Source organism: Melozone crissalis, unplaced genomic scaffold (assembly GCF_028551555.1).
Source record: "Melozone crissalis strain CALT ecotype California unplaced genomic scaffold, PUWL_Pcris_2 ptg000002l_1, whole genome shotgun sequence".
NCBI lineage: Eukaryota > Metazoa > Chordata > Aves > Passeriformes > Passerellidae > Melozone > Melozone crissalis.
In genome coordinates this window covers 12,337,826-12,353,187 of record NW_026535780.1, presented here as the reverse complement: position 1 = coordinate 12,353,187, position 15,362 = coordinate 12,337,826, and the positions used below count along the sequence as shown (strand labels likewise).

The 15,362-nt window shown below is 43.0% G+C and overlaps 1 protein-coding gene across 1 annotated transcript in view; it reads right to left on the bottom strand.

The window, feature by feature from the left end:
* Nucleotides 1-2,845: 2,845 nt before the first annotated feature.
* Nucleotides 2,846-15,362, bottom strand: part of SNTB1 (syntrophin beta 1) — a 109,634-nt gene continuing 97,117 nt past the window's right edge. The window contains exons 4-7 of the mRNA XM_054269633.1: nt 13,816-13,955; nt 7,071-7,267; nt 5,362-5,552; nt 2,846-2,943 (exon numbers count right to left, since the gene is read on the bottom strand). Of these exons, the coding sequence (XP_054125608.1) occupies nt 2,851-2,943; nt 5,362-5,552; nt 7,071-7,267; nt 13,816-13,955 (621 nt within the window). The 3' untranslated portion in view covers nt 2,846-2,850. The remainder of the gene's footprint in view (nt 2,944-5,361; nt 5,553-7,070; nt 7,268-13,815; nt 13,956-15,362) is intronic.

The following is a 15,362-nucleotide window of genomic DNA, read 5'->3' as shown; positions in this document are numbered from 1 at the left end:
ACTTGCCCTGAAACATCCCTGTGGGATTTCAGGTTGTTTTTTTTAATTTTAAATTTTTAAGTCATTCCACCAATGCAATTAACAGTTCCCTCCAGTAACAGAATTCTTAACAGAAGCACTGAAGTTTAAATGTATTTCTCCTAGCCCAAAACCAAAGGTCAACCTTCCAGATAGTTTGTCTGGATACAAAGTAAGCTCACATCACAAAAATCCAATAAATGACTTTATTAAATATATTCTTTTCCTCTAAAATATAAATATTCACTATACTCTTATAAATGTGGAGTAGGTTCATATTTCATTTGTCTATCCCATCCAAATATGAATCAGTCCAAAATCTGAAAATGAAGAAATAGCATCTGTAATCATCATTAATTTTTTTCTATAAATATATATAATATGAATTTTCTTTGCAAACTGCTTAGTTATTCACTTAGACTTCATATAGTACTGAGCACCTTAGATTACATTTTGTGTAATTTAATTTGTTGGCACTAATATAGGAATTTGTAATATTTACAATGCACATACATGTTAGGTATAACATTCCAGTGATTTGTGTTAAAAGGAATAAGGAAATAGTGCAGTATAGTTTACATATGGATTTAACCTACTCCTCCAGCACTTTTATAGGAGCCTGTCTCCAAATTTTTAAGTTGTACTTTGGAACAGCAATAAAAATGTCCTGAACTGGTTTTTAAAGAGTGGACACGAGAGTTTCCTTGGTAAGGGGACAGGAGCTCCTCTCAGAGCCCTGTCCCCCTGCGTACCGGCTGCTCTCAGCTTCTCTGGGCTCTCCCAGAAGCTCCCACGCCCCAGGAGCCCCAAGGAACTGCCACAGAAAGTTGTGTGACTGGCAGTGGTCACTAAATGGGAAATGTCCATCTGGAAACTACTGCTAAGTTAGATAACACGTTACCTCCTTGTTCATTTACATGAGGAATTATTTTTTAAGTGCAAGTACCATGACAATAAAAGTGCAGAGCTGGGTGGATCTCTCCCTGGCATGGCTTTGACTGGTGAGAGGTCCTGGGAGTGGGGCTGCTCTTCCAGTGGGGCACTGAGCTGTTCTTCAGTGATTATTTTCTGTATTTATGAATTCAGCCCATCATCCTAATATTTTAATTTGTTTTGATGATTAAGATACCTGTGGAAATCACCATGTTTTTATGCTTTGAAGAGACAACATGACTTATGCTTAACTCTCAAACTTAGCTCAAAAACAACATGGAACCAAAATGTCTTTTTAATTTTCTCTTTTGCTAGCCAAGTGATGCTGAATTGAAATCTTTGTGCTTTCTCAGGAATAAAAGAAATGTTGTAATATAAAAAGTGAACATCCACAAACACTGAATATATTACTTCCTGTCCTTCAAAGTGTGAATTTAGGGCAAAACTCTAAAAACAGACAAAACCCCACCCCTGTGGGTGAAGCTGTTCTTTTAAAAGAACAGTGTGAAGCTGTTCTTTTTAAAAAGGAAGAACAACATAAGTGGCATCTCTGTTTTGCTTCTTCCTATTCCCACCAGATCATGTCATGCCAGTTTATTATTTCCAGGTATGGGCTGTGTGTGTCATCTCTGGTGCTGAAAGTCAGTGTTCCTGCCTGCTTTTTGCTGCTCAAGTAGCTGTGAACAAGGCTGAAACTCACTGAATCATGTTTTGAGTCACAACAATAAGCTCTGCTGCAAAACAGTCACCAGTAGGGTGTGGGCATGGAGATGAACATCTTGTATTTCCCCAGCAAGAAACCTGGTCTTGCCAAGTCATGCCCATAGGAGCAGTTCCATGTCAAGGACTGCAGCTCATGCTCCTGCCCTGGTGTATGTTCCTCACTGTTGTGGAGCTGCTTCAATAAATTTTTCACACACTCATAAAATCAAGTCTTCCTCCTTCCCTATGTTTGTTATTCTATGAAGACCACACAACCAGCTTTGTCTGAGCAAAGGGGGGGACTCAGTAGGGGTAGGAGGACAGAATCTTAATATGGCTGTCTACTGGAAAACTGCCCTGGAGATAACCTGGCAGGAGCATCATCCCACCTCAGAATGGATTCAGGCAGTTTTTATCTGAGCTGGGGCTCCCAGATAGCTGAAACTCATTAAGCTGTGGTGGGAAGTCACTATAAAAATGCATTCTGTGTTCATTAACAAAGGGATCTCCTGCCTGTGCCCCCTGAGCTGGCTCTCAGCACCATCCCTGCGGCTGGCCCTGCTTTGGCTCCATCACTGGGAATGTGGGTGACATTGGTTACTGCTTAATGTGAAACTGCTCCTGGGGGGGGCCTCCAGCTGTTAGCTGTCCACAGCTGGATTGCTTCAGAGTGTCCACCTCAAAGGTTTGTATTTGCAGGCTCTGCTGGGTATTCATGCAACAAGTTCTAGCAGTGCTCCAAAAGAAAAATCTGTAAGAGGTGCACAAATTATAACTGAAAGAACATTTTGCTTCCAGGTGATGGGACAATTTTAGAGGATTTCTCCCCAACCAACTTTGGCTTGCATCACAACCAACAAGTGCTTGACTGCATAGCCCTTTACTTTATATAGACAAGTACATTGAATTAGGCACAATTTCTCCTTCTGAAACATTTACATGTATGGTACTACACGCTTTTACGGTCTCATATGGGATTTTAAAATCCCATTATTTACAATGAAATCCCCCATCTTCCTTGTCATGCCATCTCTTTAGCTGGTCAAAATGGAACCTGGGCCTGGGAGGACTGCAGAAACGACCAATGGCCAGTGCTGAGTCCCAGGCTGGTGTCTGCTGCCAGCTAGGACAGGTTGCTGCTGTTGACTGTACTCTAGATTAGTGTGGTTACCCTCTTTGAAGAAACATGGATCCCACTTATGCCACCAAGCCCAGTCTCGTGATCTTTGCTGACAGGAAGGAATGAATGATGAAAACAATTGGTTTTGGACAGGAATGAAGATCCAGTTGCTGAAAGTACAGAAAAAAAAAAAATCAAGCTGAGAATTATAGCGCAAACAAGAAATCACTTACTGAGTACTCAAACTGCTGTCTGGTATTTTGAACAGGCTTTTATTAACAACAGCTCTTCTCTACACCAGATTGTTTTTCCTTTGCATTCAGCTGCAAATATTTGGGCTGCTTAAACTAATAAGCATCTTGGAAGCAGGTGAGATCTTGATGCCTCTGGCTTGGTATCACCTGGGTGAGCAGCAGAAAACTGTCAGATTCTGCAAGCACTTTTTGAAGAGGCTCAACCCAATCTTTTTTGGCCATTTCTGCCTGGGATGGTAGTGGGACTCCTCTGATGCCCAGTGCATCTGCTGTTGGTGCAGCTGAAGTACCTTCAGCCAGTGCTGCACAGCTGCTTCTCTGTTCTCCCAGCCAGCAGTGAGACTGAACTCAGACTTTGTTTTCCATAGCCATAGTTCAGCTGATCTCACCACATCCTTGCTAAGCATGACAGGCTTGTCAGTGTGCAGAGGCCCAACAACAGGGTCACATGAAAACAAACCACGTTTGCCTTTTGTGATGGTGCATTCTGCCCTGCTCCCTCCCTTTTCCAGGCTGCACTGCAATCTGAGAAATGCTCGTTAGGCCTTGGCCTTGAAAAGCAGCACCTGAGCTCATCCCTTCTAGAGCTTATCAGAAACAGTGCCTGCTCCCAGGAACTACTGCTGTCTAAGGAGTTCCTGTTTTCTTTATGAACAACCTTGGAAACTGTTTTCCTTGCCTGGATGGCAAAACATTGCTGTTCTCACACTTTCAAAGAAAGTGCCGACCCAAACTGTGGCCAGGACAAAACATTGTTATGACTAAAGCTGACTCTTTAGTGCCCCTATAAACAGCTGTCCAAAATGAGACCCTTTGAGCTCTCCTGAACTGCAGCAGGCTGTGACCAGCATCTCCCTCTGAGTGGGACCTCTCAGAGCTCCCTGACCTCTGAGGGGAATTTTTCACAGGTACCTTTCTTGCACTGATTCCTTCTGTCTGTGTGCATGCACCTGTGTATATGCTTTAGCAAATCCAGGAGACATGCTGTTTACTTAGATGTTTAAGGACCTTCGATATCTCAGTAAGTTAGGCCTGTAAGTAAGGTTAAGTCATAAGTTGTAAGCTAAGTTAAAAGCTGCTGAATGTTATTCTTCTATTGAGCAAGTTCAACTTTGAAGTAATAAGTTGGGTTAAATGCTGTTATTCCTCTGTTAAATTGTTAAGTTATAAGTTAAGTTAGGTATAAGTTAAGTGTTGTTCCTTTTTAAACTTGTTAGGTTTAAGTTAAGTTAAAGTACTGTAAAGTTTGAGTGCTCTTAAGTTTTTAGACCATGTTCCTTTTTATCCTTGCCTTCACTATCCTTTTGATATGCACACCTTAACACACACACAAGCCCCTGAGATGGTTCTCAGCTCATTTCTGTTTTGATTGCTTGGATTTTGATTGCTTGGATTTTGATTGCCTGGTTTTGTTGCTGCTTTGTTTCCTTGGTGTGCCTTAATTGTCCTGTAGGCAGTAAAGTGAATCTTGCCAACAAACTCTGTCACGCTGTCGCCAAGTATTAAATCTGGTTTTTGCTGATACCCTTGCTGGTGATTTCTTAAGCAATCTCAAACACTCATTTGTAACACCTTTCCAGCAGTCATGAATCAACTTTATTGAAAGCTAGTAAGAAATTCCCTTCAAAGCCTGACAATAAGCAGTTTGCAGAGTATAGTTAACAAAGGTGACGTTTAGAATTAAGTACCCACCATGTTTAGGAACCGCTGAAAAAATATGTGAGGAAAAATGAAGTTTACATTCATAATTAATGGATTTAAACTGCTCATTGGAATATGCACCTTATTTTTAGGCATTGTGACAAGCTTAGAGGCCTATGCAGACAGTTTGCACAACATCTGTAGCTTTTTTTTTCAGCAGCTACATGTTCAAAACCACCTAAAACATAACTTGCTGTCATAACATGAAGTCCCTATGTGTACATTGGAATTAATAAGGTCTCATTCCCAAGTTCTTTCACGCTCAGTAATTTAAAAAAGTGAAATGGATAAGTGCAAAAATGTTAACATCTGGCTATTTAGAGGTACAGTTTGTTCTAAAATATGACAAATCTTTAATCTCTGTATGGTTTTACAATTTTAACTGTCTTTTTAGTTTATCTCCTCCTAAAGCCTGATCATTGTGCTGTGCTAGAAAACAGAGTCTATATACTGGTACTGGAACTGGCACTGGCCAACTGTTGGAATGGAACAGAATGAAATAAAGTATTTCAGTTGGAAGGGACCTACAGTGCTCATCTAGTTTAACTTCCATTAGTGCTTCTCCACCCCCATAACCTGTAGGACAACCAAAGAGATGGTAACATGCATCCCTTTGCTCAACACAGTACTTACAATTTCTCCATCTTTTTCTCCAAAGTCTAAATAAAGCATCCTTATCCCATCATCTGAGGACATTTTCAGTTTTTCATAGGGATATTGTGCAATTATCTTGGAGAAGGCACCATCTTGTGGTTCGGTTGTAAGAGAGAATCCATGTTCATAATGGATGGTCAAGCGGCACTCCTGGCTTTTGTATGTGCAAGCTGGAGAAGAAATCAAGATTTAGTCTCACATTCTTAAAAGCAGTTCTTCATGTTCCATCACACATGTACATGCTGACAAAAACCAGTGTGCTGAAGTTTAAGAAGGCTCAGACTTCCAAACCTTGTTTCCTCCTTCCAAACCTTGACAAAGTCACAACTGCTCTTCTTGCATCTGACAGACACAGCCAGAATCAATAAACGCAGCACACAATGCATGAGAAAATTAGGAGCTGTAAAGGGTTTCCCTAAAGTATTTTGACAAAGATGAAGACACTCCTGAGTCCTCATTAGTGTCATGGTAATTGAAAAAGGGCCCAGATAATTGTATGTAATAGCTACTGCAGCAGAAAGTCTCCATCTTCCTCTCAGCCCTGAAACAGAGGCCATGATCCAAATTAAAGGAGGAAGAGTTTTGGAGTTCACATCCCAAATTCACTATTCCATCACCTTCTTGGAGCAATTCTATCAAGAAGGATCCTTAGCAGTGGGACAAAAGCACTGTGATAAAAGAAGGGGATGAAGCCCTTCTTCTTTTGGAAAGAATGGCATCTGTGTCAGGGCGCTGAGGAGATGGACCTGTTCTGAGCTGGTTCCCCCTGAGCTCTCTGGCTGGTTTGCACATCAGAGGCCTCACAGAGCATCCTGTGCTCCCTGTGGGGCTGGGGCCCAGCAGCTGACAAGCAGCCACGTGGCTCTACCTGAGCTTTGAGAAACAAGAACTGCCCTTTGGCATGGCTGGATTTGTGCTTTGGCTCCTGCTCTCACATTTTCAGGAAATGAGTGGAGATAAAATTCAACATTAACAGCCCTGCCAACTGTAGGACTAGCAGGGGAAGGACTGCAAAGCCTGGGGGCACCCAAGATTAAGGCCCAGCCTCAAACCCCAGAGCCACACCAGGCCTGCAGCCACCTGGCCAAACAGGGCATCACTGCAGAGCATCTGAGCCAAGTATTTCTATTCCAATTGATTTTGCATGTTCAGAAGTGCTGAGAAGTGACACCTTGATGTTCAGGGAAGGAAATTACTACCCATCAAAATGTGGTTATTAGACTGGTTTGTGGTTTTTTACTCTCTGTTGCGTAGAGCTGGGTCAATAAATGACCAATTCATTCTTGTGAATGTGCCAGACCTCTTCTGTCTCCTCCCTCTGCAGGAGAAACTCCTGCTAGGCTCACAGGAGTTTCCTGAATCTCAGAAAAATGCTCTTTTCTGTGTGTTTCTGGACCAACCTCTGACAATCACTCCTCTGACATGCAGGCCTACATGGCTGACTACAGAGTTGTTTCTGAAACAACATGCTGAAAACAAACCCAAAAGTCAGCATCACAATGAGTGTGTCACTGGACAAGGTACCACAGCAGCTGGGACTGGCTCAGAACCTGACAGCATTTTACACAAGTAGAATCCCTAAACATGCACATTTTTAAAGTAAATCACCTCCAGCAGAAGGAACTTGAACTGCCACGAGTGTCACAGGAAGGGTGTGGAGGCGTGGAAATGCTGCAGGTGTTACTCACATGTGGTGATTTCTGTGATGAGTTCTGCAGAATTGTGGCAGCCCTGCACTACACTCCTCGTCCACAGTGAGAGGTCTCGACTGGTCTCAGTCCTGAACAGGTGAGTCTCAATCCCTTGTCTTGTACCGGTACGGGTTGCAAAAGACAAATCCACCCCTGACTTGGGTGAGCCTTTTCCTGGGCCAGAATGAACCAACCTGCAATTGGATTTGAAAACACATCAGGAAATTCCAACAACAGTGCGCTGCCCCAAAATGCCCACCTGAGCACAGCTCTGCTCTGCATGTTCCTAACACACATGGTTGGGAGCATGAGAACTCGCATCTCCTCTGTGTTCTGTCTCAGAAGAGTGAAGGTCCAAGGCAGTGAGCACAGGAACAGCTGGACACACAGGTAATGACATGGATGTCCCAAAATTACTTAATGAATTGTACAAAACATCCCTTTGGATGAGGAGCTGAGAGAAATCCCTGACTGGTGTGTGGTGATGGAATCTGGTCCACAGATACAAGTGCTGGCTCAGTTGAGGCAGCTGAATCCAACTTCCATGGTGAAGCAGCATTTGCTCTAAAGTTTAAACATCTGCCATCAAATTCAATGATAAATAGTGTTGAATAAAGTATGAAGCTCTGTAAAATATGTAGATGCCAAAGTACTGTCTTGTACTTAGTTTTCCCATACGAAACCTGTAAAATGAAAAATGTTGCAGCTACTTGTAATCTAAAATTCTCTCACATTTGTCTGCAATTAACATTTTTTTGCCCTGCATCAACAGCTGATCTCCTGTGGCCAGGAAAGATTTGTTCATCTGGGCAAACAGAAATAGCAGGGAATATTTTTGAGTGAGAAAATCAGTATCTCATAAAAATTAATTCTTCTTTAAATCTGCCCTTTTATGTTGTTTTTTTCCCCTCTAAAAGTATGGACACTCAACACAGGATTCACTTAGGGACACAACACTCTTACATGTGAAAAAAATCATCTAGGGGAGCTCATCACTCTTTGAGATTCAGAGACCAACCCTCAGAGGCAATCACAAAATGAAATTTGTCTGAAAACCTTCTGTCTCGTGCCTTCTGTTTTTCTTTCTATAGCCAAACAATATAGTTCATAGTAGTCTATAAAGCATGTGGCATGGTAGTAGAACACTTGTGCTAAAGGAGAAAACATTACATTAAACTAATCTACTGAATACTAATTTACCCTCAAATTGTTGTTTGCCATCAGCAAGAACAGTTACCTGTTAGCTGACACTGTATGGGTATGCCACCAAACAGGGATGTTTTAGCAGAAAAGAAAAAAGCAGAAAGGAAAGAAAAAGCACAACTTCAGCTTTTCAATTATTGAAACACCAGCCACAGGGCACCTGAAATTTCCCCCAATTCCCTGACAGTCTGTGCTGACATTTGGGATGCACACTGTGGCAAACAAATGCACCCCTCTTTCATACCCCACGAGAAGGTTTGCAAGATTTGTTCACACTCAAGTTCATGGAAACTTTATTTTATGTTCCCAAGAGCTCCTGGGAGGCGAGACACAGAATATCGTGGTCAGAGATGCCCTGCCCTGTGTATGGCCAGGACAAGAAGGGCTTTTTCCCCTCTGGAAAAGCTGAGTTAGTGCCCCACTCAGCTTTGATACTCAGGGCCTCCTATCTCTACTATTGGCAGATTTTGCAATCAGGGACTGAGTGGCAAACAAACAGCCCAGAAACTTTAATTCTCTTTCATTTGGTGTGAGAGGATGCAAACTCTGAGGGGAAGCTACATCTTGATAATTAAGGCAGGAATCAGGGAGCTGAAATCTCCAGTGCCATCTGCTGCTGTCTGTCCCTGGGTGGTCACCCAGGCACAGGCACGGCCACTGCTCTCATGCTGCCTTCGGCTGCTGGGCTGTGGAAAAGCAGCCTGGAAAATCACATCAAGTTTGTCATTAGAAATAAAACTATTCCACCTTTTTCCTGGGTCATCTCCTTTATGCACTGCTCATCAGCTGTACAAAAAATCATTTTCTATTACTTATGTTACTGAATACATAACAAACAGATGGTTCCAATGTTTGATTTCCTTCCAAAACACACAGCACCAGCACCCACTCCCCCACACCTTCATGCTGTATCCATAGTACTGCATTGTAGGTTTTTCAGCATATGGATAGAATGAAGATGTACTTTACAAATTAAAGTATGTGAACACATCCAACATGAACGTTGATTCTTGCCTGCCTTTTCTTATTATCTCCTGATTATTAAAAATCCAGTCTCACTATTTAAAAATGCTTTTCTATCAGGCAACTCCAGATGATGCTTTGGAAAGTCATGACCTTAAACATGAACTAGGCAAACATGCAGGAGGACATTTGATAGCATTTATGTACCAGCTGTCAGTGCTCATGTATTTGGGTACAGGTCAAAGGATGCTTTAATAAAGTTGCATTAATGTGGGCAATTTCATTTACATAGAAGGTATTTTATCCTAAAGACCACAGAGATACCTTAAAAGGCAAAAAATAGCCTTAGAAACCTCACAGAAGGCTTCCCCTCGCTCCTGCCTCCCATCACCGTAACAGCAGGGGAGGGGGACTGTGTGGCGTGTGCTGCGCTGAAGAAGCTGAAGAAGCACCCCGGGCCCGGCACTGGTAATATTCACCCCAGCCCTGGAAGGTTCCTGTGCTCTGTGGAGGTTTCTGGGGGAATCTGTGAGCACCGGAGCCCGAGCCCCGAGGGCTCCTCCCGGCTCAGGCAGCGCCGCCAGAGGGCGGGAGAAGGCCGGGCACGGCCCGGAGCCCCTCAGCCCTCACGGAGCGCTCGGAGCGCAGCGGCTGAAAACCAACCCCGGGGCCAGGGAGACACTTCTGATCTTCTCTCATTTCTCCCTTCTCTCTCTGTATTTCGGGGACCTTTTAAACCTTTTGCTTTGTGAACGTGTGACAGCAAGATGGATGTGTTCTGACATGGGGTGCTGGTGCAGGGTGAGAAGCATTGGGACCTGCGTCTCATTCTAATGCTATGGGAAGAGTTTTAACAATTTACTGCAACAGCCAGATCTAGTGGTCTCTGCAGAAAGGACAGTGAAACCAGCGCTGGCATTCAAAGGAAGCCTTCAGCTGCTCACTTGAGATTTAACTTAGAAGAGACCCTGTACAAGTGCATGAACACTGTGAGAACCCCACTGCCATGTGACCTTTCCTACGGCACCCTGAGTGAGCACTGAAACCTACCCTGGAATGGCCGTGCTCCTCGGAAACCTGTGCACATTCCCTCAGTTCATCTGCACGGAGGCACCCAGAGCCCGCCTCACTGCCTTGGGAAGACCAGCAGGGACTTGCATTGCACCCCATACACTTCTTGGGGCTCTCAGGGCACCCAGTGCTCTCTGCCTGTCGCTCCATCCACTGGCCCAGATGAGTAATCAGTCCCCAAATTCCTTCCCCATTTTTTCTATGTCATTAGCTATCAAACTGCTTTAATACTTTCTGGTTACAGACTTCAGCTGTACACAAAAGCTTCTTACCTGATCTTTAATCAGAGCCCAACATGGGCTGCTTTTTTTTTTCCCTTTCCTTTCATATCTGGCTATGATAGATAATGGAATTTGATTGCAAACATATAAGATGTAATTACTTAAGCCCCATTCCCATGCTAGAGGGAGGCACTGTTATTCAGGCATAAGGAAACACTGAAACAGAGATTATGACAAAAAGGTCCTTGGAGTCAGGGCTGTGTGCCAGCTGCCATGCCTCCCCATGCAGAGATTTAAAGGAATAACTTAAATCTGATCTCAGTTTTATTTGAGCTATTATTTATATTCCATGCAAAGCTAGAAAAGACTGACTGGAAAATATTTTTAGGTCTTAATGGCTTCCATAGGTTGTAGACAAACTTATCAACAAACAAGAAAGGCATGTAGAAATTTTGCTGTTAAAGGACTGTGAGAAGATTGTAATCCTTCTACCAATTTCCAATTTTCTCTGCTCATTATGTCTTGGGTAGATTAAGCATGACACTGTACAGTATCTGGCACTGAAGTTTTCCAGTTTCAGCAGCTTTTCAAATATGCATTAGCTAAGCAAAAATGCTTTCCCAAGGACTCATAAAAATCTGAAAGATGGGAGCAGCTAAGATTACAACATGTGCTCTGCAAACTTTCCAGGTGAAAAGTTCTAAATTGCACTGATCAATGCACAGAGGGGATTAAAAAACTCGTCACGAGGAGGGGAATCACTGAGCGAGAATGAACACAGCAGTCAATACAAACAGAAAACCTGCTCTACTTTTTTGCTATAACTGTACTCAGTGTGGCAGATCATAAAAGCAGGACCATGCAGAGTTTTAATCAAAATCATCCAAAACTGGAGGTGTAATAATTTAGGGAATCTGACAATTTATAGAATCTGCTGTATACGTGTATTTATCACATTGTGACTCCGTTGTGAACTCCAAATTCTGTGTAGCTGCTGTCTTTTTCTCTGGGTGTTACATTCAGTGATAGTAGTAAGAAATCACAGAAATAGGGCTGGAATGGCTGTCAAGAGGTCACCCAGCAGATCCCCCTTCACAGAGCAGGGCTAACTGTGCTGTGTGTCACCTATCCTTCAATGTCCCCAGTGATGAGGATCACACACCTTTCCCAGAGAATCTAAACCAGTACCTCACCAATTCCCTGCCATAAGTGCAGTCAACTATGTTCTGTTGTGTGATCTGGAAAAGATACTCCCCTGTCCTCCTTGTGTCTTCATATCTGAAAACTACTGCCATGTTTTCCATGGACTTCTCTATATTAAGCTACTAAGTGAGTATTCCCCTCCTGGTAGTGTTTCTACTTTACATATTTGCATTGCTTTCTTCTACACCTTCCACAGTTAACTGGCATCTTTTTGGAAGTGCAATGCCTCTCATGAACATGGAGTATCATCCAAGGCTTTACTCCTTCTCTGTAGTTATGATTACTACATCTGCCCAAAATGCAACACTTCTGCTATAACCCAAGATGATTGTCTTCATTTTCTCCTCTCAAAAACACCTTAGATTGAAGCAATTTTATCACAGTGCTCGGCTGCTTCCTGGCAGAGCAACTACTTTGTTGCTCATTTCCACCCCAAAACAGCAGAGGTGATTGTTCCCCAGCACTGAACTTGGCACCTGTCCTTTCTGAACTGCACCTTGTTTCTTACAGACCACCCTGGCTTTCTTTGTTCCCAGTCTGTAAAGACCCTTCAGCAGCCTGACACATGTGCTGTGCAACTTCTCATTCCCTTCCAGCAGGAAGGCCAATGTTTTTCCACTCAGGAAAGTACCCCATCAGACAAGGAGATGACCATCCCCACCCAAGGCAAGGCTGTCTGCTATCCAATGTGGCCTCTTGAGAAAAAATAAGTAAGTAACAGGGCCCAAGATGTGGACTTAGATTATTTGATGCAGTAAACTGGTCTCACTGATGATGGGAGCTGGTGACAGTCAGCAAGGAGTTGTCTTTACACATGACAACATGTGGCCAGGAAGGGGCAGGGTGTACTACAGGACACCCAGTTACTTTAGGGAGGATTTGAGTTCATGTAAAAATGAAACCTTGAAAAAAAGGGGAGGAAATGCATCACTTTCTGCTGGGGTGCTATTGCTTCTCAACCTCTAAGGCATAGAGACACAGCTGCACACAGGCTGCAATACCTCACCCAGCTCTCACTGTCCCTTGTCACCTAGAATTGTCAATGGCATCCCGCACCATACCATGCAGCAGGCTGCCAGCTGCAAAGCTGGTGTCTCTCACCCATGGTAGGGTAACAAAGGGGGAGTCAGAAGGTGGCTTCCCACTGATGGAACACACCATCAATATAAATCAGTGAGTTCAATTTTTATTTTTTTAACATAATGACTTAGCAGCAAAGTGCCAGTTCATTTGGGGAGACACAGAGAACAAAAATTAACTAATGAGAGTGCAGTAAGAGCCACACTGCTTCTGGCCAGGGCAACCAACCCTTCTGAATGAGAACTCATTGAAAATGGTATAATAGAGGCCTGTAGCAAGTCTGAAACAAGGAACAACAGCTCTTTCTCAAGCCTTTTGACCATACTGGCAGAGAAACATGATTAAGATTCACATCAAGAAGCACAAACAGTTTCCACTGCATAAAGGCAACCATGGGAAAGCTCACTCTGAATCAGTGTTAATGGATATCTTCAAAATAATGCAAATGCTTATTGCTAACCTAGATTCAAGAATGTGTCTTCCAAGCTTACAATTTTAAGCTAAAAAAATCCAGGAATTAATTTGCTAGAGCAGGAACAGAAGCTGTGCTGAAAGCATCTCTATCACATGTGGAACCCTCCAAAAGGCCCAAATTGGTGGTGCAGAACTGCCACACCACAACATTCAACTCAGGGCAACAAGTTCACTTTTTTCAGCCTGGAGGAGCAGCTGGAGGTCAGGGTGTTTCTGCCTAGCTCACAGGTCTGCACACTGACATAGGAATCTCAGGAGATTGAGCTTTCAGCTTTTTCATCACTCCTGCCTCTGTATCCAAGCTAAGTTGCCACATCCAAAATCCCAGTAAGTTTCTGGTTGTCGGCTTCAGCCAGAACTTGAAATGGAGGAGAAGAGAGGAGTTAAGCTCGGCTGAAGAAGAACCTGCTTCTCCAACCACAATATTTCAAGTGTGACTGCAGCTGTGTATCAGCTATACCTGCTCCTGGCTGACTCAGCTGCTCCCACTGCTCCTGAAAGCTGTCATGACTGAAAAGCAAAGGTACCTGGTGGCGAGCAGGGGGTAGGTGTGCACAGGGCTGAACCAGGCTTCCTTTATCCGAGGCATGCTCTCATATATTAAAAGGTCTTTCTCTGTCAAAACCACCAACACTGGCTTCCAGTGCTTCTCGTTGTCTCCTGGCACCTGGAAAAGAGCAAAGTCTCAGTGAAACAAGAAGAGACAAAGCTGCCAGCATGCAAAGCCAGATGAGACAAACATGTTGAGTTCTGGGTGACAAAATGAACACATGAGACTTTTACTTCCCTGGCTTTTTGACATCTCCCACCTGAATTTATAATCAGATGCAGCAGAAATGGAATAATGTGCAAAGTCATCTGCTGCTACCATTAGCACTGCCATTTCCAGCCTTCCTTCACTACAAGCTACTCCATAAATGCAGTATTGGAAGAACACTGAGGTGGAGCTGGCTGTTAGTTAGCTGTGGTATGCATGAAAAGACCTTAAATGTATATTTATAATGTGCACCATTCATGTGTAGCTGGCACATTAACGTGAGTCCTGGACACTGCTGCTGCTGTTTCTGTTTAAAAAATCTGCAACATCATCACTATTAAAGAAGAGTGACATATAGCAAAAACTAGTGGTTTGGGAGTAGATACTTTTTTCCTCATCAGTTCACTTTTTATTTTTTTGCTTCTCCTTCCTTCATACTATTCTTCCAGTTTTAGAAATGCCTTTATAAGGAGATCCACTGTAAATGTGGGGTTCATCTCAAGCATTGACTTGGATCTGCCTTCACATTTCAAACCTTTCTGTCAAAGATGTCCAAAGACCAGAGCATCAGAGCCTTTTACTGGCTGCAGAATCCAGATCTAGAATTATATTTTGCAAGTTAGATGTGTGATGTCCACATGGCAAGACAATTATTGTTATGGGGACCAAGTATGGATCCTGGTTTTTACTTCTTCTACTCTGGCAGCATAGAAGTGTCTTAAAATAGTTGGGAATATGTAAGGACTTTTATTTCAAGTAAGAATGAAGCTCTTTCATGGACAAACTAATCATTTTCCTTTTGGTGCACACAAAGAAAAAGAAACACTGGTCCACAGTAACACTCACAGCCATGCTTTCAAACACAAACATCTTGGCTGGGTACTAAAAGGAATGAAACAAATTCTGAAATTCACCAGAGAATCTGCTTGTCCTTATGACTCCTCCACTAAAACCTCTTCTGGGATAAAGAAGCAGCTGCCTGTGCTGTTCTGTGGTTGATGCCAGCCTCTTTGCCATGGGCAAGTGTCACTGGGCACATTGTTGGGTGGAGAAGCATAAAAGGGATCAAAGTTTGGCCAGGCTGGGAAAGACACACCCAGGTATGGTAATTCAGAACCACATTTGAAACGCTTGTATTTTATACAAAGACAGGCTCCCACAAATTTCTAAACTTTTAAGGGCTTTCAAGAGCAATGTAACATACCTTTACCTCAGAACACAATGCCCAAAACCAGATCTTAAACTAAGATTTTTAATATGTATTTCTCCCTCTGAACTATGCTTTTCCAATAATCATATTCCTGTTTACAGCATTAC